The sequence below is a fragment of the Myodes glareolus genome, chromosome 8 (genome assembly GCF_982192425.1).
Source record: "Myodes glareolus chromosome 8, mMyoGla1.1, whole genome shotgun sequence".
Classification (NCBI taxonomy): domain Eukaryota; kingdom Metazoa; phylum Chordata; class Mammalia; order Rodentia; family Cricetidae; genus Myodes; species Myodes glareolus.
In genome coordinates, this window is record NC_142033.1 from 86168250 (window position 1) to 86190466 (window position 22217).

The 22217-nt window shown below is 45.2% G+C and overlaps 1 protein-coding gene across 2 annotated transcripts in view; it reads left to right on the forward strand.

Annotated features, from left to right (window-relative positions):
- Egfr (epidermal growth factor receptor) overlaps window positions 1-22217 on the forward strand; it is a 169503-nt gene that overhangs the window by 120635 nt on the left and 26651 nt on the right. For both annotated transcript variants that reach the window (XM_048435465.3, XM_048435466.3), the window contains exons 5-16: window positions 2125-2193; window positions 2615-2733; window positions 3766-3907; window positions 5556-5672; window positions 6200-6326; window positions 6426-6499; window positions 7321-7411; window positions 9931-10130; window positions 12375-12507; window positions 14729-14819; window positions 16760-16917; window positions 20526-20564. In XM_048435465.3, the coding sequence (XP_048291422.1) occupies window positions 2125-2193; window positions 2615-2733; window positions 3766-3907; window positions 5556-5672; window positions 6200-6326; window positions 6426-6499; window positions 7321-7411; window positions 9931-10130; window positions 12375-12507; window positions 14729-14819; window positions 16760-16917; window positions 20526-20564 (1360 nt within the window). The remainder of the gene's footprint in view (window positions 1-2124; window positions 2194-2614; window positions 2734-3765; window positions 3908-5555; window positions 5673-6199; window positions 6327-6425; window positions 6500-7320; window positions 7412-9930; window positions 10131-12374; window positions 12508-14728; window positions 14820-16759; window positions 16918-20525; window positions 20565-22217) is intronic.

Below are 22217 nucleotides of genomic sequence, written 5' to 3' on the forward strand. Positions count from 1 at the left end.
AATGGCTCTCCCTCCTCCAGCAGCCAGGAGTAGGTTCTCGTAGTCCCTTCCCCCATCCATGCTGGAATGTTGATTGGCTTGGTCTTCTGCAGGCCTTGGGCAGGCAGCCACAGTGGCTGTGAGGTCGCAAGTACAACAGCCCTGTTGTGTCCAGAAGATGCTGCTCCATAGTAGTCCCTCCTGAACTCTCTTAGAATCTTTCTACCCTCTTTTTTTGTGATGTTCCTAGAGTCGTAGGAGTGAGGGCTGTGATACAGATGTCCTGCGTACGGTTGAGCACTCCACAGACACTGAGTCATTGTAGGCATCATCATCTACTACACAAAGAAGTCTCTCTGATGAGGACTGGGCACTAATCTATGGCAGAGAGCTAAGTATTTTGAAGGCAGTGCAATGTATGTTCGTTTAGCAGAATAATAGTAGCGAATTCTTCCCCAGGGCTTAGGAGCTCCCCAGCCATGAGTTTTAGGCCAGATTTATAGCAGCAGGCATGTGTTTCCTCCTGTGGGGTGGATCGTAAGTCCAACTAGAGAATGGATAGTTTACCCCTCATAACGTTCAGGCCATTATTATAGCCATGAACACATCTTGCCAGGGTGGTCATTAGTTCAAGCTCTTAAAGTTGCCATCACCACTCTGTGTTCTAAAGCCTTTAACATAGGAGTCTTTAGGGGTCATTATGTACCCAAACTGTAGCACTAGTCCTGAGAATAAGCCTAAATGAATCAAAATTGCATTAACAAGAGACATTTCAGTAAGAATGCCTTCAATAAATTATTCTGTAATGACAATGATTAAGGGACAAATGGCATGCTGGAGTTTTTAAAAATCAAGTAAGGGCATGAAAGTTATACCTAATAAAAGAGAGGAGATCTGTCTTTTGTGTCTCCTACCTTCCACTCACTTCCATTGACCAGTGTTTCTCAGACTCACAATCCTTTGGAGAAGTCTATATTTCATCTGAAACAAGAACGAAATCAGTATTACGAGGTGATTTTAACTGTTATGTAGGTGAGGTGTCTGGATTCAGAAGAGCTGCCCACTGTGACCAGCATATATTATGGTTGATAAGGTTTAGAACTTAAGGTGAAAAGAGTGGATTTACATGAAAGAAAATAAATACATTCATCAGCTACTCCATACCTCAATATAAATTTCAAATATGTGTTAAGTATATGTAATAAATATGAATATATATTTAAATCCTAGAAGGGAACATGAGGATGAATATTTACAATGACAAATTGAAAAACCAAACTCAGACACCGTCAAATAAGCTTCCCTGTGAAATAAAGTTATATTATATAATAACTGCTTGTCCCCAAAGAGGGAGTTAGAACTAAATAGAGTGATTTTTAAAATCCCAGTGGAAGCGTTAAATACCCAGAACCACAGAAAATAAAAGCAAGAAAACTAAATCCAATCCACACTGCAGGACTTTCGAACAAACATGCTGCCTCACACTTTGATCTTCGCATTTCTTGGTGGGATTAATTGCAGAATGGAATTCAAGAGATTAAAAACCTTTGTAGGGGCAATTTGATATTGACCAAATACAAAAATACAAAAATGGTTGAGTTACAAAGATTTTCAGACAATAACATGCCAGCTATTAGCCAAAGTTTTAGGTAATTGGCCAAATGATTCACAGAAGAAGAATGTTCCCTTCCTGTGGAATGTTCTACACGACTCCATGGCTTGGAGGAGAAGGGTGCTGATTTGCCAGCCCTGATTTTGCATCCCTAAACCCAGCAGTGATTGCCCACCACTCAGTCAAGATTGGATATAACAAGGGGAGTGCGTACACACGGAACCAATCTGCTTGGCACCTTCTGGACCCTGGGTTCATGTAGATTTGTCATCTGTGTGGTTGTGACAAGTCAGAAGTATTCTCTCAGTTTCCACAGCTCACGTGCCAACAAAACCAGTCCACGGGTTTTCCTTTCTTGAACAAGTCTTTTAGTTGAACAGAAAAAGCATCCAAGCCAAATATGAATGCAAAGTTTCCAAACTACTCCTTGTTTCTAGAGCATCCTCTGGGACCTTGGGGGAGGCATCATTGCTTCCATGTCATTTTTTTACTTTTATCAAAATGCACATTTAACTACTAGATTTTTATTTCAGGCCAAAAATGTGATCCGAGCTGTCCGAATGGAAGTTGCTGGGGAGGAGGAGAAGAGAATTGCCAGAAATGTAAGTCGGCACAGGGTCGGGGTCTGAGAAACACGCCGCTGTGAGCGGAGTCCACACGGGCCGCCGTGAGCAGAGTCCACACAGTCCGCCGTGAGCAGAGTCCACGCGGGCCGCGGTGAGCGGAGTCCACACAGTGTGTGGCGCTCCTCTCCTGCTCTTTGCTAACAAGACAAATACAGAAGCTTGACAAAGGACCCCATGTTAACTGTTTCATAAATGGAAGTCTTACCAACCTCATTGCACATAGCTATCTAAGACTAACCATTCGGGATCCTTCAGCCTGTCATAAAATGCCTAGAAGTCAGCTACCCAAGTGCCCAAGTCATGCAGGATACCCTACTCTCTGCTCCCACTTCCCCTTTCCCAGCACAAACAAATATCGAAGTTTGGCAGTGTTTCTCCAGTGATCTTTCTTTTTCAGTGACCAAAATCATCTGTGCCCAGCAATGTTCCCGGCGTTGTCGCGGCAGGTCCCCCAGTGACTGTTGCCACAACCAATGTGCCGCTGGGTGTACAGGGCCCAGAGAGAGTGACTGTCTGGTAAGACTCTAGGTGTTGAGGAGCTGGGCTGGGGAGCTTTGCGCTTGTTCCCTACTGACTGTGACAGGAGCCTCCTTGTAGGGCACATTGTCAATAAGTGTTGTCCTGACCGACAACAGCAGCATTGTAACAGATGGAGAGAGCTGTTTCTTTAAGAGCCCCTGACATGTGTCCCACAGACCTTTGGGCAGTATGGCCTTGGAATCATCTGCTTTGCCCACCATATTCCGATGCTTCTTGGACTGCTCCCCTAGTCCACACCATCACATGTTCACACGGTGTCTTTCTCCCCCTGCCACAACCAAAGCTCTGGCAAAAGCTCTAGTGTGAAGTTTGGTAGGTGTCAGGGATGGTGAATGCAATTTCTGGGGTTGGTATAAAACCAAGCAAGGCCCTGTCAGGCTCCGGAAGAGGAAGTCCACCCTAAGCTACAGTCTAGACTATTCTACGGCTTCTGAAAACGGAAGATTCTTAAATCCCAGAAACCAGAGCTGGGCCTGGAGATATTTTTTTCACTTGGGCAGTCTGGGCTGGATCTAATGAGAAGCCCAGGGGGAAGACTACACATGGGGTTCTTAGTAAGAGCCAAAACCTTGGGTCTGGCCCTTTCCGTATGAAACCTTTTTGCTAAGATTCCTGCACTTCGACAAGTTCCAAAATGTTTTCTAAGGTGCTGTTTATAAGAGAAACCCAAAGTAAACTGGATTTAAAAATAATACCACACCATTCTTGCTGTGCCATGTTTCTTTATTTTTCATCACCTGTAATCAATAGAGATAATTTTTTTCCAACCACAAACCCTAAGTTATAGCTACTGGGACAGTCAGTATACTTAAAAATAATACTTATTACTTATAAGAGGAAGGTGCTTCTGATTGCCATGGAAAAGCTTACTAGATTCTCCCCACTCTAACTGAACACCTAAGCACCGAGAGCTGCCACTGGCCTGCCTGATCTCAGGCTGCCTGGCCTTGGGCTTCTTTAATTTGGATGGCAAGTCCTTGACCAGCCATGTCATCCCTCCTACAACAGGTCTGCCACAGGTTCCGAGACGAAGCCACATGCAAAGACACCTGCCCACCGCTGATGCTGTACAACCCCACCACCTACCAGATGGATGTCAACCCGGAAGGGAAGTACAGCTTTGGGGCCACCTGTGTGAAGAAATGCCCCCGTGAGTTGCTCACCTTTGATTCACCCATCTTCCGTGACCTCTTTCATCTTATGTTGGACTCTTAGGCAGTTTGGGGTCTGTTGTGCCTGCTTTGTTGGTAGGTTGGCGTATGCCCAGCTAGATACGAAGGTGAGCAGCCAGCTCAGTGCTGAGGGGCAGGGGCAGAGGCAACCTGTGGCAGGCAGGGCTTCTCTCCTACAAGGGTGGCTTCACCTGTGCCAGTCCTCATGTGGTTGGCAACCAGACTTTGTTACAAAAGACACCCGTTGTTTCACCCCAAGTCTGATGGCCAGCTATAGTAACATGGGGGTGTCTTGGAAGTGACAAGCACAAAATCACCGCCCTCTGGCACCATCATCATTTGACTCTCTACTATGCTGGCATTTAACAGACCTAAATTAGAAAACGCAGCAGATCCGCCTTCTTGAGTAGAAAAGGCTCTGGTTAAGGTTGGGATCTTGGAGTATTGCCGTTTCAGTTTTGCTTTGATTTACTCATTTGGGTTCGGGCTTTGTTTATGTATGATTGTACTCTAGTGGAAGCTATAGGGAAATGGCAACACAGATCAATCCCAAACAGAGAAAGTGAAGCAATGTATAAAGAATCTTAAGAGCCAATCTTGACTTCTAGAAAGGAAATTGAGAGCCAAAAAAAGATGTAAACGAGAAACTAAAAGGGTAAGATTTTTGCCTGCCTAGATTTAGGTTATGAAAGTCTATTTAGAAAGAATAAAAAAAGAGTCAAGGAAGAAAAAGGAGGAGGAGGAGGAGGAGGAGGAGGAGGAGGAGGAGGAGAAGAAGAAGAAGAAGAAGAAGAAGAAGAAGAAGAAGAAGAAATAGAATAATAAGCCACTGTAAAGTAAAAGAAAACTAAGATGAAGGAAAACTTGCCACAGCCATGCCACAGATGGACTCTGTGTGAAGACTTAGCTAACAGAGCTTTAAAACCCACAGAAAATACTCAAAACCTAATACAATAAGAGCATATGACCCACAGATATACTACCAGTGCCCATACTTTTGGGGATCTATTTAGGAAACTCAAAATAGGAGCAAAGAGTCTCTAGTGCACACTATAATCATAAATATGAAATGAGATAGACTACAGAATGAAGAGAAGGGGAGAAACAGATTGGGGTGCCTGTCTGGGAAGCAGCACAAGCTGGTCCCCTCACTGCTCCACCAAGGACCACATGGTAGGTGGGGAAGAGCCAAGCTGGCATCAAACACAGAACAAACTGCAGTCACCTGAATGGGACATGGGCTGTTAGAGACGCATTAATGGGTGTCGCATACGATTTCAAGATTTACCTGAAAGTTCCAAATGGACACCTGACAAAGGAAGCTGATGATGTTCACAGACGGGCTTCCGGTCAGTGAGCATACATGGTGCTGTTTCCTCCCTCTCCCCTTCACGCCTATGATCAAATGTCTGTGTTTCCCCACATTACCGTCAGAAAAGTCATTAGACTCAAACTTAATTCCCTTTCAAGTTGAAACCTGTCAACCTCTCTCCTCAACGTAAAGTCAGTCAAACTATCAGGGACCTTTCCGGTGGCCCATGTAGAGCGGGGCATGAGGATGTTTGTGGAAGGTTGGGCGCACCTGCCATGGCCTTCAACACCTTCTTTTCATTATCCCTTCCTCAGGAAACTATGTGGTGACAGATCACGGCTCGTGTGTCCGGGCCTGTGGTCCTGACTACTATGAAGTAGAGGAAGACGGTGCTCGCAAGTGTAAAAAGTGTGATGGGCCCTGTCGCAAAGGTAGGGCACCTACGGGTGTAGACAAACCTTTTCCGTGACCTTTGTGCCTGCTGGACTCTCATGTCTGCCTCCAAACAAACACACGTTACTCTTTTAATTAAGAAAGAAAATGCACATCTTTGTCTGTAAAGTAGAAGATAAACTTGCAAAGCCAAGTTACCAAGGTGGGGGGGGGGGGCGGGCGTTCTCTTGAACCAGGCACAGTGGTGCCACCTGCAGCCCAGGTAGGTGAACTGTCCTGGACAGAAAAGCTGGGGAGCCAATGTCTTTATGAGTAGCTAGATTCAGTCCAAGTAGAAAACAACAGGGAGACTTCAAAGCGAAGCAAGATCTGTGACAAGGGCAGCCCCAAACCCCCATTCCAGTGACTGGAACACCAAAGCCTGCCAAGGGTCCCGACACCTGGAGGGTTCCCTCATAGCGGGATGAGTTAACGATGACTGGAACAGGGGTTCGTGTTTCTGCCTGTGCGGGTGCAGCCTTCTTAATTCAGCAGAGGTAAATGGAACAAATGTCTCCCTTAACAGTTTGTAACGGCATAGGCATTGGCGAATTTAAAGACACACTCTCCATAAACGCGACTAACATCAAACACTTCAAATACTGCACTTCCATCAGTGGGGACCTTCATATCCTGCCAGTGGCCTTTAAGGGGTAAGTAACAGCTGAGTGACCCGGACAGAGAGCAGCCAAATCTACTTCTTTGAAGCCATGGAAAATGACCAATAATCATCATGTTGCTGTCTGTTTCAGGGATTCCTTCACACGGACTCCTCCTCTAGACCCACGGGAACTAGATATTCTAAAAACCGTAAAGGAAATAACAGGTTCGTGCTGGTGTATCCGGGAGCGCATACAACAGATTACATTTTACAGAAACCACCAGACATTCCCCCTTCTTCTCTGGCATAGCAATGTGGTATCTGAAGCTCTACCATTTTGATTAATTCTTCGAGAGTTTGTAAAAATTGTTTCCCTTTCTGAACGTTGGAAGCACTTTAAGCCAAGGCTGCAGCCATGCTGGACCTCATGTGGTCACATGTAACAGCTCTTCCCAGCTCAGACAGGCCGTCATCCTCACAGACCCCAAGCTCCAGAGAGAAAAAGAAGGGGAGGTGTGGGTTCTCAGGTTTCAGGGTTCCTGAACTAGATTTAAATTGATTGCCCACTGGGGAGTCTTGGATTCATGACTGCCACCTGCATTTCGTTTTCTTCATCGTTAAAAAGGGATAATTAGATCTAAAAAACAAGACTGAGGTGGGGATCAGAGTTAAATGAAGAAAGTATTTAAAATGAGACCTAAGTAAGCAGCTACTTGAAGACAGTCAGAGAAGGAACCAAGTGTGTAATCTGATAAGCCTTGAAGGACATCAGAGCCAGGGCAGGTCCTCAGCCTGTAGGGTGGAAATCGGCCTGGAGGTTGAGAGAGGTGCAGTCAGAGATTCAAAGTTCCATGAAGGAGGCAGGATTTCAATTGTGTTTTTAAAGATCACCAGGACATGTGTCAGTATGTACACTGTCATCCTTAGTGGTGACGACCAGAGAATCCACCAACACTGTTCGTACACCATGAGTCCTAGAACATGCATCCGACAAAACAAAGAACCTTCTAGCATCATGTGTCTAAGCCTTTCTTCCTCCCATCCAGGGTTTCTGCTGATTCAGGCTTGGCCTGAAAACTGGACAGACCTCCATGCTTTTGAGAACCTAGAAATCATACGTGGCAGGACAAAGCAACAGTAAGTCAGCCGTAACCAAAGCCTGGGAAATTATCTCTGCTTTTAATTTTGAAATGGGCCTTACAGGGGAAGTACAGAAACAGGACAGAGATAAACTTCCACTCAACTTCCCCTAATGTGAGCAACTTACAGGAGCCGATATGTGGATGAAGATAAAGATGTTGACTCTGCACAGCGCCATGCGCTCAACCGTGTACTTTATTGAGTTCGCCAGATTCTCCGTGAATGCATGTGTCCTTTCTCTGTCCTCTCAAGAATCCCACATTGCACCGACTTTTAATACCTTCTTAGTCTCCTTCAAATGCCCCTAGCTCCTATGGCTTTGACTGTTTTTATTGCCTTGATACTCTGAGAAAATGGGAGTGGGTGTTTTGCAGAATGTCCTTATTTGTGTTTGGCTAATCTTTGATAGTGATGAAGTTGAAGGTATTTAACATATCGCACAAGGGGACCCAAGTGGACATTATAGGTCCCCAAGCCACTCTTCCAGCCACAACAATGAAATGTGTGCACAGAGAGAAAAAGATACACACGCACACACACACACACACAAATGGGAGGGGGGAGAGAGAGAAAAAGGCAGAGACAGGGAGATAGAGAGAAAAGGAGGGAGGGAGGGAGGGAGGGAGGGAGGGAGGGAAGAAGGGAGGGAGATTCTTAATAGAGTGAGAGAAATCCTAAGGTGGTGAGGAAGAGAACCTTGGACATGTGCAGCTCGAACTGCCTTGGAAACATTAGGAGAACCTTTTCTGAAATTTGCCACCGCTAACCTCACATCATATCATAGCACGACACACACAGAAAATGCATTGCTTTCCACCAGCTCCGTTAGTCAGACGCTTGTGATAATAAGCGCACAGCTACGTCTGCTTCCTGCTTTCTGGGGCTCTCAGGAGCGTTCCTTCACCAAGGCCAGCCTGGGGACGAGCTCTATGACCTGGTGTGACTCACCAAATGCTGGAGCTTGACCTGCCAGAAAGACCCCAGGCAGATCCTGACTCCTTGGCTTCTCTGAGGAGAATTCCCAGTGGAATTCCCAGTGTGGGTCTCCTACCCAGGACCCCTCACTTCTCTGGAAACAGACAGTGAGGAGAGATGGTCTATGAAGGGGGAAGTGGGAAGAACCACGAACAGGGAGAGGGGGGCTGTCAAATAATACTTGATTCCTCTCTGACATGTCACCTCTTAACTTTCATTCTCTTCCTTTCGTCCTGCTGCAACCAGCCCATTCCTGATGCTGGTGTCAGAGAAGCTTCCTACAAATACGCACTGCTTCTATGTGCTTGGCCAGCAGTTGCCTGGGACAACCCAAGTTCCTCCAGCAGGGCCATAGATCTGGGCTCTGACTTCAATCACCGTCCCGAGGCCTGTCTTCCAGCGCTTCTCGCCTGCAGACAGCCTGCATCCTCTTTCCCCACGTGGAGTGGCATTCCTTTCCCTTTTGTCTGGCTAGCTTCAGTCTCGTCATCCACTGGGAGCGTGCCTTGCAGAATCCTACTTGGCTCTGCTCTCCACGTCTCGGACATGAGACGCTGTGGCTTGGAGAAAGTTGTCCTTCTATGGCACTCCTCCATGGAGCTACTTAAGTCCCCCTTCTTGATTAATTGTTCTCCCTAAGGCTGTGTTCATTTATATGGACTCAAAAAGCACCTGGATCAACTAACCTGGGCTCATAGGGACTCACAGAGACTGAACCGACAACCAGGGAGTCTGCATGGGACAGATCTAGGCCCTCTGCACATATGTGACAGTTGTGTAGCTTGGTCGTCTTGTGGGACTCCTAACAGTGGGAGCAGGGACTGTCTCTGACCCTGTTGCCTGCTTTGGGGACCCTTTCCTCCTACCGGATTGCTTCATCCAGCCTTAAGATGAGAGGAGGTGCCTAGTCTCACTGTAACTCGATATACCCTGGCTGACTGATATCCATGGAAGACCTATTCCTTTCTGAAAAAAAGGGGAGGAGGAGTGGAAGGGCGAGGGGCTGGGAGGAGGAGAAAGTGTGGTAGAAATGGAAAAGCAAATAAAGAAACAAAAACCACTGCCTGTATGATGGCATCACCTTTAGACAGGTTCCCTAAGTAAAAGAGACATACGTTTAACCTACACAGTGTTTGTCAAGGGGCACTACAGATATTTATTCAATAAGCATGACCATGAGCATAGCTAGATGAATAGATGTGTAGACAGACAGACAAATTGAGTTCAAGTACATTTTGGTGTTTTTGATTTCTAGGAAAGGTATAAAAACAGCAAACGCAATGGCGTCAGGCCATTGAACAGGCCTCCACTTTACCCAAGGTTAGAGATAACAAATGAATGAGAAACCATCCTTTCCTTGAAGAAACTTAAAAAAACACTCGCATTTTTCAAAAGCCATGATTCATATTTTTCACAGAATGATTATTAACAATGGGAACACGGTTTTCAGGAAACCTAAGTAGCCCATAAAAACAAAACCGTCAGGTGGCGTGTTGTTCTCACTGTCATGGACAATGCAATTCTCCTTCTCCCCCATTCAGCGGTCAGTTTTCTCTTGCGGTCGTTGGCCTGAACATCACATCCTTGGGACTGCGTTCCCTCAAGGAAATAAGCGATGGAGATGTGGTCATTTCCGGCAACCGAAACTTGTGCTACGCAAATACAATAAACTGGAAAAAATTCTTTGGGACTTCCAATCAGAAAACCAAAATCATGACCAACAGAGCCCAGAATGACTGCAGTAAGTAGCTGGCCCCACGTCACCTGTGTGCATAGCTCCTGGAGGTAATGTCTTTTCAGAAGGAATGCTGCAGGGGCCCTCGGCTCCTGCTCACCGCTCTTCCCCACGTCTACAGTGAGCTAGAGCAAAAAGTGAGCACGGGGATATGGAAAATGTACACTTCTGTGGGTGGTGGGGGGAGTTAAAGTAACAAATAAGTCAGATGCTGAGAACACAATCACAACTGCAAGGAGATGAGAACCCTTAAAGAGAAGCCTTCTACTCTACACTGGGACAATAGGAACAGGGGTCCTAAGGGCAAACCCCTACCACCAAAGGCTCCATCTGGTGGAGATGTACATTCATTTGAAAGAAGAGAAGCAAAACTGAGAATTCAGCTGAAGAGATGGCCTGCTTCTGGAGGCCAGGCTGCGTCTCTAGCTGGCCCCTAAAATGGGCAGCAGCTTCCACAGGGTACTGGTTTTATACACATGAAAGATATACGGTTAATGGGGGCATGGAAGCTTGCGCCAAGGTTACAGAAAACCAGCCAAGACAGCCAGTACATGGGCAGGGCTGAAGTCCCTAAAAGAAGCCCTGGAGAGGCCACCATGCCAACCCATAAAGATGAAGCTTAAGTCTCAATGGACACTCCAGGATTTTAGCGATGTCAGTATGATGGGATATCTGCTACCAAAAAGAAAAAGATAAAAGCTGCAGGCTTGGGATAGAACCTAGTCAAAGAGGAAGCTTCTGCACACTGCAAGGGGCAGACCTGGAAGGACAGAGCTACCTAAGTTCTTGAGAGCCCCCTTATTTCCAGCATCTGGAAATCCTGTTGAAATTACTCCGGCTTTCAAGAACTTGAGTAGTTCTGCTGGGTTTCTGTCTCGCTTTGGCTCACCCTTTCTTTACTGTGACCCAGTCCACTTCTGTGAAATGGGAATGATTATCACATGCCGTTGTATGTGGGAAGTTTGTCATTTGCTTTCTGATTGCCCAGAGGGCAACAGTTAAAAGATTGCCTTGAGTCCCAAGAAAAAATAGACTTGAGGTTTCTGAACACTATTGATACTGTTAAAGACTTGCCAAGGGCAAGTAAGATGGCTCAGCAGAAAAGAGCGTTGCTGCCAAGCCTGGAGACCTGAGTTCTGTTATTCCCAGAACTCATATGGAGCAAGGAGAGAGCCAGCTCCCACAAATTGATATTACACACACACACACCACAGTGGTGTGCACATGTACATCCTCTACACAAAATAAAAAGGGTAATGGAGGTTTTTTTTAAAGACTTAAGAAGACAGAATGAACACATTTGGTATTGTACAATGCTCATAATCCTATGTGGGCTGAGAGCAGGTGTGGAAGGCGGGGAGGATGATGTGGCTTGAGTATGTTCCCAGGAGGCTCAGGTGTTTGAACACTTGGCCTCATGCTTCTGCCACTGTGACGGACAGTGCCCCTCTTAAACTGCTCACTAAAGTAAACCCTTGCTCCCTTCAGTTGCTTCTTACTAAACATGTGGTCACATCAGTGAGTGACATGATATACTGCTGCAGTCTAGGCTACCTAGGATGAAATGTCATCTTTATTATATTACATTTTGGCTAAAGATAGCTCTGTGCTCACTTCAGCCTTTAGTCACTAGAGCCACGTCCAAGTGCACACATGTACACATGTGCATAAAAGGATGTACGACATTTCACAGTTATATTCCCGACTCTGGTTTCAAAACATTAAATTAAATTAGCTTTTGAAACTTGCAAATGCCACTGACTTGTGGCAAGACTCTAAACAGTGACAGAGGCAATACTGAGGACCAGCGGTGCTCTGGCCCAGTTGGTCTCTGAGAACTTGCCCTGTTTTTTTGGGGTTTTTTTGTTTTGTTTTGTTTTGTTTTTTTAACTTTAATCACCTTGGCTTTGGCTTCCTCATTCACACATGGTGATGATTCCAGTATCGTGGTGTTCCTCGGTGACATGAGAGCCTGTCTGTGAAGCTCTTGGCATGGTAGCCAGCACACAGCAAGCAGCCACAACCTTCCCTGCCATGTCTGTCAGCTGTGACATCCATCATCAAAGCCTCCCCAGAGTCAGGTCCAAGCTGCCCTGAACACCACAGAGAACAAAGGCCAGGATCCCCTACTCTCCTCAGAACCCCCGTGTGCCTACGAAGAGCACCCAGTCCCTCGGAAGGGTGTCACCTCTTCTGATCCCTCCCGTTACTACTCTGTGACTGACCCTGTGACTCACTGTGTCTTCCCAGAGGCCACAGGCCACGTCTGTAACCCTCTGTGCTCCTCGGAAGGCTGCTGGGGTCCTTCGCCCAGGGACTGTGTCTCCTGTCAGAACGTCAGCAGGGGCAGGGAGTGTGTGGAGAAGTGCAACGTGCTGGAAGGGTGAGACGCCGTCCTTTCAGCCTCTGTCTAGCTCAGAGACGAGCCCCGTGCTCTTTCTACAGCCTTGCAGTTATTCACGTTATTTTTCCTCTTTCTCTCTTGTTCTTGATACTATCTTTGTTTACTTGATGTTTGTTTTTTGGCAAAGTGTTCATCACATTAGAAAGCAAGTTTCTCGTTGTTCCTCGGTTTACCTGATAGTCTGTTATGTCTCCCTTCCTGAAAAAGTTTTCATTTTACAGAAATTCCTCAAGATAGAACAGACACAGTAGCTAGCATATTTAAGAGAGTGTGAGCGTTTGGACATTTTTTTCCTGTCCACTCTTCCCACTGTATTAAAATATATCAACACAGAGCATTTCCTAATTCATTTTAGTTTTCTGTGTCCCTCACATGCACTGATCATTGAGTGGTGCAAATTATTTTTAATAAAACCAGGAACAAAGATGTAAATCCTATATTCTCTTAGTTTAAAAGCGATCAACTGATAGTACAAAGTATGTCAATGTTGGCATAAAGTTTTAAGTGAATACTGGTAATGATTAAAAGAAATTACTTAGAAAACTAAATCGAAGGGCAGAAAGGGGCATTTTGTAGTTGTTGTTGTTATTTAAGGGACGAGAGGAAGCTATGGTGGAGGACAGACACGTGAGTTACAGGCAGTGCTGGGAAATCTTCCATCCTGTTTCGCTGACAGGGTGTGGACCACAGTTTGTATCCAGAAATATTCTGGAGCTGGATGGAAAGGCAGTTTTTGATTTTGTAAGAATACCTCCACGGGCCTAGGGCTACTGCCCTACCTGCTGTTTGAACGTCACATAGGGAGCATCACCATAGCCCTTCCTGTGCTAAACAGACGTTCGTATCTTCAACTTTCAAATCTCTTCCCTGCACCCAGAGGCCCAGGGCTCTTAGTGTGAGACGCCGATGGCCTGAGGCACCTGTCACCGCTCAAGCCAGAGTCCTGCAGGAGGTGACACGGAGACCAAGCTCAGGAAATCACCCCTGAGGGTGATTCACTTCCAGTCAGTTGGCTGTGGTCCCTATGTTCTGCTGGGGGGAAGCCATCCAGCACTGCCCATTGGCCTCTTCTCTGCTTCGCAGTTTGACATCCGTGAGCAGTGACAACAGGCAGGCAGGGACAGGTGCGCATGGCACCCTCTGCCATTACAACCCTTGTCCATTCCTCGATTTGGGGGACTCTTAGTTCCACGAGTCTTAGAGTTCTTATGTTTGCCTGCAGTGTGGAACTCTTAGGTGTTATGACATGTGGATAGGCCCGCTGCATTAGGATTCCCAAGCCTGTCGTAGCAGTGGGTGCAGCTTCAAGAAGGGCATGAGTGACGGACTCCTCGATTCTTGACAGTGATTGCTGTGACAATCCTTGGGCCTCGGATGGGTGAGACCCGTGGCTCTAAAATCTGGGAAGTACTCTGGAACTCCCTCAGCCACCAGGACCTGAAGTTTGGTTTTTCCTGCTGAGTCCATCCTTCGGCCTCAGTTCTCCGTCCTCTCTATGTCTGCCCTCTCCTTCACACCTGCTTTGCCCCTCTCAGGCTGGCTGGTCTCCCCCTCTTCAGCCACCAAACAGCTGGCCAGGCGCTACTTCCGCAGCTCCGCCTGATGTCGGCTCGCTGTTGCTGCTGTTCCACAGCCTCTTCCGTCACTCCTCCCGTCCCTGCTGCTACTTTCTAGATGCTGCCAGCTCAGCCTGACCTCGTAAACGTAGGCAAAGGAAAGGTCGCCTGAGAGGAGTCTTTTATTGGCTTAATATAGCTATTGCTGCAGTACCAGGGGAAGCAGCACACAGGAAGGAGTTTTCCAGAGACTCCAGAAGTGAACAAGTTTGAACGTTCCTTTCCCATCCCTTCCTTAGTCTTAGTGACCATTTCTTTCCAGCTTAAACGTCCATGTGGGTCTTAGAGGGAAGGGATGGTTCGCAAAGATGTTTTTCATATTTGGCTTTCTTACCTGACATTCAGAAACTATGCCTGTAGGAAAAGGTCAGAGAAGTACTCTGGTTATAAATGAAACTGCAAGGTGAACTAAGGCTCTATTAGGGAGCTCAGCATATTATATTTCAGGTCACCATTCTGACCCTGTCTTTGCCCTTTCTTAAGATGCCTCTGAATTTCCGGGCTAGGTCGTTGGCGTTACTTGAAATAGTTACCGCCACTCGGGGTATGGCATGCATGCTCAGTTCACTGTGTTCTTCTCCCAGGGAGCCAAGGGAGTTCGTGGAGAAATCTGAGTGCATCCAGTGCCATCCAGAATGCCTGCCCCAGGACATGAACATCACCTGCACAGGCCGGGTAAGGAGCTCCACTCTGCGCTCTACCCTGCTTTGTGGGAAAGTCTTCACAGGAGCCGCAGCAGGGACAGCAATGATCCCAGCCACCCCCAAGTAGGAAAGATGGCTGTGCAGGCCCTTTCCAGGGAAGAGAGCCGCAGGATCTGAGCCTTAAAGTGCCTATGCAGGGTAAAAGTGCCTGACCCCTGCTTGCCCAGCATCTCACACTCGTTTCACCATGGCCATTCCCCCACTGTATCACAGGACATGCTATACTGGCCTGAGACACTGCCCAGCAGCTTTGGCCATCGGCTATCCTCTCCTCATTTTAATCAAACACCACCAAAGTATTGTTGAACAAGTTCAAATTACGCTTTTTTTTTTTTAAGAAACCCCAGCAATGTTTCTTAAATCGGTTGCTTTTTTACACACACAGTAGCAAACTCCTAAGGGATGTCTGTGAGAATTCAGGTTCAAACTCTGACTCAAAATATGCTGCTCATACCTGATACTAAGCCTAGTCGGGGCTCTGGTTCCCTGTGAGTTCCAGCCGCAAAATCTAAGTGCCCTCATTGAAACCTGCTTCAGCGGTTGTCCATCATCCAAGCAGAGCGTGACAGAACTGAGTTAGGAAATCGAGACTGTCAGCATGGCTGGTTACCAAGTAAGCCCTGGGTGTGCAGGCTGGCAGGGCATTGGATCGAATCCTCATGGCTGCAGTGAAATAAAATTGCTGCTCTTGCGTTAGTCTTCCAGCAGCTCTGGCCTTGAGTGTAGTCAGCCTCTGTTCAGACAAAGCTGAACGGTTGGTTACTGGAGCCAAGGGGTGGAAACCCTTGCCTAACAGTCCTCTCGTGAAGTGTGAAGCACACAACCCAGGCAGTCCCGCTGCCTTCCTTTCTGGGGATTTTACAAGAACATTCCAGGTTTTGCAGACAGACTCTAGCGCTGCACATTCACAGACCACTCTGCAGCCAGCACGGCCATGTGCCACCTTCTTTCCCACGGAGAAATACAAAAGAGGGTGTTCCTTCACGCGCCTCAGCAAGCCGAAGTCTGGCCTCCCTCAGCACTTTTAACTGCAGATGGGATATGCAGAAAAGATAAGGATGTACAACGCATGCAGACCAATCAAAATGACTTTGACAAGTACTATGCCCACAATATCTTAAAATACTTTTAAAATATGGTGAAGAACGCAGTTTGATTTATGTTTGGGTGTGATAAATTCATTTGCTTTTTCTATGAAAACCTTCATGTACTTTAGTCAAATTTGCTGTACTAGAGGGACTGAGAATGGGGAACACAATAACAGCTGTCCTTTCTTAACAGACTATGGCCCACAAATCGATTTGCTTTGTACAGCTGATCTGAGTTAGCAGAGAGTCTATCTGACGGCCAGGAGATGATAAAGGAGCTTGCTGCTTGAATGCTTTAGCTCCATCCCCTGAGACTCACACAGTGGAAGGCAAACACTGGCTCTCACAGAAAGTCCCCTCATCTCCACAGTTCATCCACACACTTTCATAATTAGCTAATTAGTATAAAATATATTAAAAGAAATTGAATTTGTTTCCGTACAGTCAGGAAAATGTATCTTATTGCGGGCACAGGAGGCAAGAGCAACCACATCACTTGTATATTTTAAGAACTGCGTTGGTGCCGGAGAGTGGTGAAGAACACTGTCTGCTCCTCTTGAGGACCAAGGCTGGATTCTCAGCACCAACATGGCATCTCACAGCCACCTGCAACTCCAGGTTCAAGGGACTTGAAGCTCGCTTCTGGCTTCTATGAGCTCCAGGCATACAAAGTGTTCATAGACATTCACGCACATATACAATAATAAATAACATCCATATTATCGGCTTTTGTTTTCTCACAGTAAATATTATAAATAGGAAGTTATTTCTATTTTTGAAAAGGAACTAAAAGACCAGTAACGCTCTCTGTATCTTGCTTCAGGGGCCAGACAGCTGCATCAAGTGTGCCCACTACATTGACGGTCCACACTGTGTCAAGACCTGCCCAGCTGGGGTCATGGGGGAGAACAGCACCCTGGTCTGGAAGTATGCAGACGCCAACAATGTCTGCCACCTCTGCCATCCAAACTGTACCTATGGGTAAGAGCAGTACAGTCACCTACAAAAGCATGTGAAATTTTAGGCAGTGGTTTATATAGGCTTGTATTTTAGCCAGGACCCTAATATGTTTCAACTGTGCAGTTGTGGTGGGAGAAGGGATAGGCTGGTGGGCAGATCTCAGGTTGGTAAGAATGTCGCTCTGTCTTTCAGGATGTTTGTATCAGGGAGTCTTGATTTCTTGGCACCGCGTTGCCCATAGAAAAGAGTGGTGGGCACAACTGCCAAGCTGCCAACCTCCTCCCCCTCTGTATAATTAGGGTTGGGGATGGTATGGACGGGGTGTGGGGAAGGGCCTGGGGAGGTGGCTCATTCAGTGACTTAAGAATCTAGTTTGTTCGCCAACACCATGTAGAAAAAGCCAGCAGTGAAGACTGTATACACCTGTGACCCCAGCACTGGAAAGGCAGAGGAGGGAAGATCCCTGGGACTTTCTGGTCGTCCATTCTAGCCAAACTATTGGTGAATTTCAGTTCAGTGAGAGTTCCTGACTCAAAAAAAAAAGGGAGTAATTGTTTTTCAAAAATGACATTTGGTGTTGACTTCTACACTTCACACAGTGCGCACACATGTGAGTACACATGAACACACACACACACACACACACAGTAACTCTTCCTGAATTGTTCCAAGACACGTTTTTAAAATCTGCTTGATTGTTAAGCAGACTTCGGTGGCTTGAATTAAAGTTGACTTGACTAGAATTAGCAGACGTGTTCTGACTCTATACATTTGATTTACTGGAACACTATAAATTAACAATTGAATCAGATCACACTCAGTAACCAGAACAGTGTCAGAGTTTTCATTTGTATATTATTACCCATGTCATTGTATTTCTAAAATCTCCCCTCTTACTCAGAACTGTCCCTCACTCTTTCTCTGGATCTCTCCAATACCAACAACCTGGCTTTACGGTGCCGTGTATCTAAATGGATTCTTCTGTAAAATCCAGTGATAAATAATTCAACATAAATTACAGGATGTTGTGATCATGAGTTAGTATCTATAATGTACTAAAAACAGTGACTAAGACTGGGTGAGCACTAACGAGCAATGTTAATGGTGAGGGTGGTGGCAACAATAGTGGTGGTGGTGGTGATGTGGGTGGTGGTGGTGGTGATGTGGGTGGTGGTGGTGGTGATGTGGGTGGTGGTGGTGGTGGTGATGTGGGTGGTGGTGGTGATGTGGGTGGTGGTGGTGATGTGTAGTGTGATGCAAATTACATGGATAGTGGTGGTGGTGCCATTGAGGACACTGCCGGTGGTGGTGACAGTGACAATTCTTGTGACTGTGATTGTTAGGACAATTAAGATTGTTAGGAAAACAACTCAGAAAACCTTCCAATATTTTGCTTTAATTTCTTTTCCAAAAGTCTCAGATTGTATAAAGGGGCCAGAATTTCCAGAATAATATCAGAAACAATAATAGTTGAAGTCAACATTGGACATCTGATGATGATGGGTAGGATTGTAGTGTGTCAGCATTAGCGCAGCCTTGGTTCTTGGTCTGAGACTCCAAGAACCTGATGACCTTGCCAAGGAGAGTCATCTGCACTTTCAAAATAATATTTCTAAAAATGATGTGTGGGTTTTGGAATTTACCATTTCTGCGGCAGAAATTTAACATGGTTCAATTTTCCCTGTGTCTGTATCACACACTGGTCACATTGTCCAGTGTGCAAGCTCAGCAAAGCCTGTAAGAATAATGCTTTGCTCCTTTTCAACTTCGCCCATTTTTTGCATTAGCAGTTTTGGAGCAGATTCTCTAGAACATTACTGTGTGAGCTGTATACAATAAATGAACATCCCTCCTTTTCTCTGCTTTGGAAATAAGTATATGTGTATGTTTCTGTCTGTGAGTGTGTACTAATGGCCTTAAGGGGACCTCGAAAGTCACCAAGCAGGAGGAATTAATTGTCAGTAGGCATTCTTACCTTGAACAAGAGTTTCCAAATACAGAAAGATAGAATTTTTTTCATAATGTGGATTAAAATTTTGTATTTATCAGTTGTTCTGATTTTTTTCTGTGTTTTCCTAAGTCTATAAGTCTGATGAAGAACATGAACTTTTAAGTACTCTTGTTATTGCTACCCGTGTTTTATCTCAAAGTAACTAATTACACAGAGTTGCTTGATTGAAATGGATTTACTTTTTAAAATACAGTGAAGGTTGATGGGGACAAGTGAAAATGAGGATATGTTTTCTCTAGTTACACACCACCACTCTAATTTTCAGAGAGAGGGTAATGGGTGGCGCTTTTCCTATTTTTATGGGGAATGTAATATTTTATGGGACTCAGCAATTTATAAACCAGTCATGTTGGAAGCTGGATTACACATAAGGAACCTACGTGACTCCAAAAGCCACGACTGTGACCGTTTTGGCATTTTCAGGGACCCTTGAGGTACTTGCATCTTTAAGTTGAAACTTGTTTTCACATTAAACAAAAAAAAGATATTTTCTTGAAATTTTTATCCTGATAAATTAAACAACATTCCCCAAGAATTTGCTCATTTTGGTTATACGTCCCAATGCGTTTGTTACCATTGTAATTATAAATTTCTTGCAATGAAAGAAGGAACTGCGTGGGAGGCAGAATATGACAGAAGTAGATGATGCTACCTCTTTGACCTCCCACCAAGAGTCAAAAGACAGGAGAGTGCATTGTCAGCTTCCCTACTGGCCCCTTAATCTCACGATGCCCCATCCTTCCCTCTGCAGCCTCTGTGCTGTCACTGTTGCCACCGATCATCCTGTTACATGGGAACTGGTTTATCTTTCCCTCTGAGCTCACCGATCACAGCCTCCTGTTGACAATCAATGGCAATTGTCCAGGGTAGCTTTCAAGGACTGTATGAAATTAAGCAGCTTGTCCAAACTGTCAATCCCCTCAGCAGGCATGGGCTCCTGGTGTTTAACATTCAACAATAAACAGACCACCAGACGTCGGACTTGAAGGGGAGTCTAACTGACACTAGAGAAGACTTCCTATCTTTCCTTGACTATCTTTTGTGTATCTAGAAGGAAACAGCTGGGCCTCCTGGTGGATCCCACTACTTAGAGATGCAATGCCAGCAAGTTTAGTTTAAGAATGAAAGGCCAAAGGCATTGCACACAGCTTCATCTGACAGCAAGGAGAAGTCAGAGAGTCAAACTCTCAAAAGCCAAGAAAGGCAGAAGATAGAGATGAGAACCAATTCTGGTTCCGAGTAATAGAGGCAGAGTAGTTAGAGTGTGTTCTCCAAATAATGCTCTTTGTCATACTGCTCCCCTGTTCATCCAGACATTTGGTGCAAACTGTGTCGCAACTATATACGGCGTTGCATTTTACTAATAACCTAGCTGAAGGAGATAACAAACCTGCCACTCAAAGATATTTTCTGTGTAAATAAGCAAATGTATTAATTATTTTATATAATTGAATTAATGTATAAAATATGTTAGCAACTCTCCAACTTCGAGATCACTGTGATTATAGCTATGCAAGAGTAACTTGTCACAATTGCTTTATGACTTAATGTGGAAAATTATCAAACAAATGCCAGTAAAGCAGAATGCAAAAGATGTGCATCTTTTTTTTTCCTGCAGATGTACTGGGCCAGGTCTCCAAGGATGTCCACTACCAAGGTATGTACTGTGACTTTGGATCTCTGACCAGAAGCCATTTCTGAGTTCCTTCAAGCCTTTCAGTTTCTTCCAAGGCCTCTGGGGCCAACCACAGATCTCCAGTGGTGCCCTCTCACCCTGTGCCCATGTTGTTGGGCAGTGGAGGGCATACGTGATGAACTCCGCTAGGGCCAGCGCCATAAGAAGTCGACAGTGTGGATCACCCCCTCTATGTATCTGTTTCTAGCTTTGCAGACACAGCAGCTCCACTTAAGTCTTGCCTCTTCTAAAGATTTCCTCTTTTCTTCTAAGTAGCCTGGGTGGTCATGTCACAAACATGGTGTGAATAACTTTCTTGTCAAATGACGAAGGCCCACCTCAGTGACGCTTTCTCTTCTCTTCTTTCTTGAAACATATTTCCTAGAAAAAAAATAACAATGAATTTTCTTCGACTTTTTTTTCTGACCACTTTCCACTATTGACAAAGATGCTGCCCTGAGAGAAATGAAATTGTGAATTTCTGCTCAGAGCCATCATGCACCCGCATCTGGTGGAGAACTGAGATTGTCTACAGAATGCCTGCTTGGTGTTCGGGCTTCTCTTTCAGTTGTGGACATACCTACAACTATCCCTTCCCTTGCTGTCTCTTTCTTAACTGTGGTGGTTGGTACCTTCTGCCATCAATTGAAAGAGTAAAGTAAAATAAAGCCTGTTTCAGTCATGAGACCCTTCCAAATGCCATCTCCTCTCAGAGCTTCCATGATGAAGCCCCAGCAGAGTTCCCCATGTCTTCCAGGCAACCTCTATGACACTCTGATACAGTTGTCCATACAATCCCTGCCTTGAAAGTCAGTGGCCATTCCTTGTCAGCATTTCTTTATTAACTGTTTTCTCTTCCAAACTCATGACCTCCCTCTGTTACTGTGGCTTCTCATTTAATCATGTTCTGAAACAAATTTTCCTGGTATATCTCAATGTTCCTTTTTATTGGTGAAAACTGGGAGTTTGGTCTATAGCTGGGGGTTTGGGCTATAGCTCCAGAGATGACTTGTTTGCCCTGAGACGGAAATGTACTCCATCTCAGGAAGTACAGTTAATTCAATTAGGGAAGGTCTGCAAGGACTTTGGTACCTTATCTATATGTAAATAACAATGATAACAAATCCTTGCTATTCATTAACATGTCTACCTGAAAATAAGAATAAATTCATCAGGAACTCAAATGGAGGTTGATTCTTCAGGATAATAAACTTTCAGTCTGCCACCACCATAAAAGAAATGAAAAAATAGTCCTTAAAGAATCCAAATTCAGAGTTAGTAATATTAATTCAGATAGTCATTAGTGAGATTGAAGACATGACTTCTGATTTTTCATCTTTCAGAAATTAGACTTGACCTTGATGAGACAGAGAAGAGAATGTATTCTTGGGTTTGGGGGTATATTGGGACAACACGTATAGCAACGATGATGCTTTTTATGTCTAAACCATATCAGTTTTCATTTCCATTGAGTTCATTCCCATGATAGCTCAATGTGACTGGAAGAACTCCCAACATGGCCATGGGAAAATATCTATTTTTTTCAGTTGTATATATGTTCTCTTAGAAAGGATAAGATGTAAATTCATATTAAATAGCAATATTCACTTATACAACACAACTGTACAGCTCAGG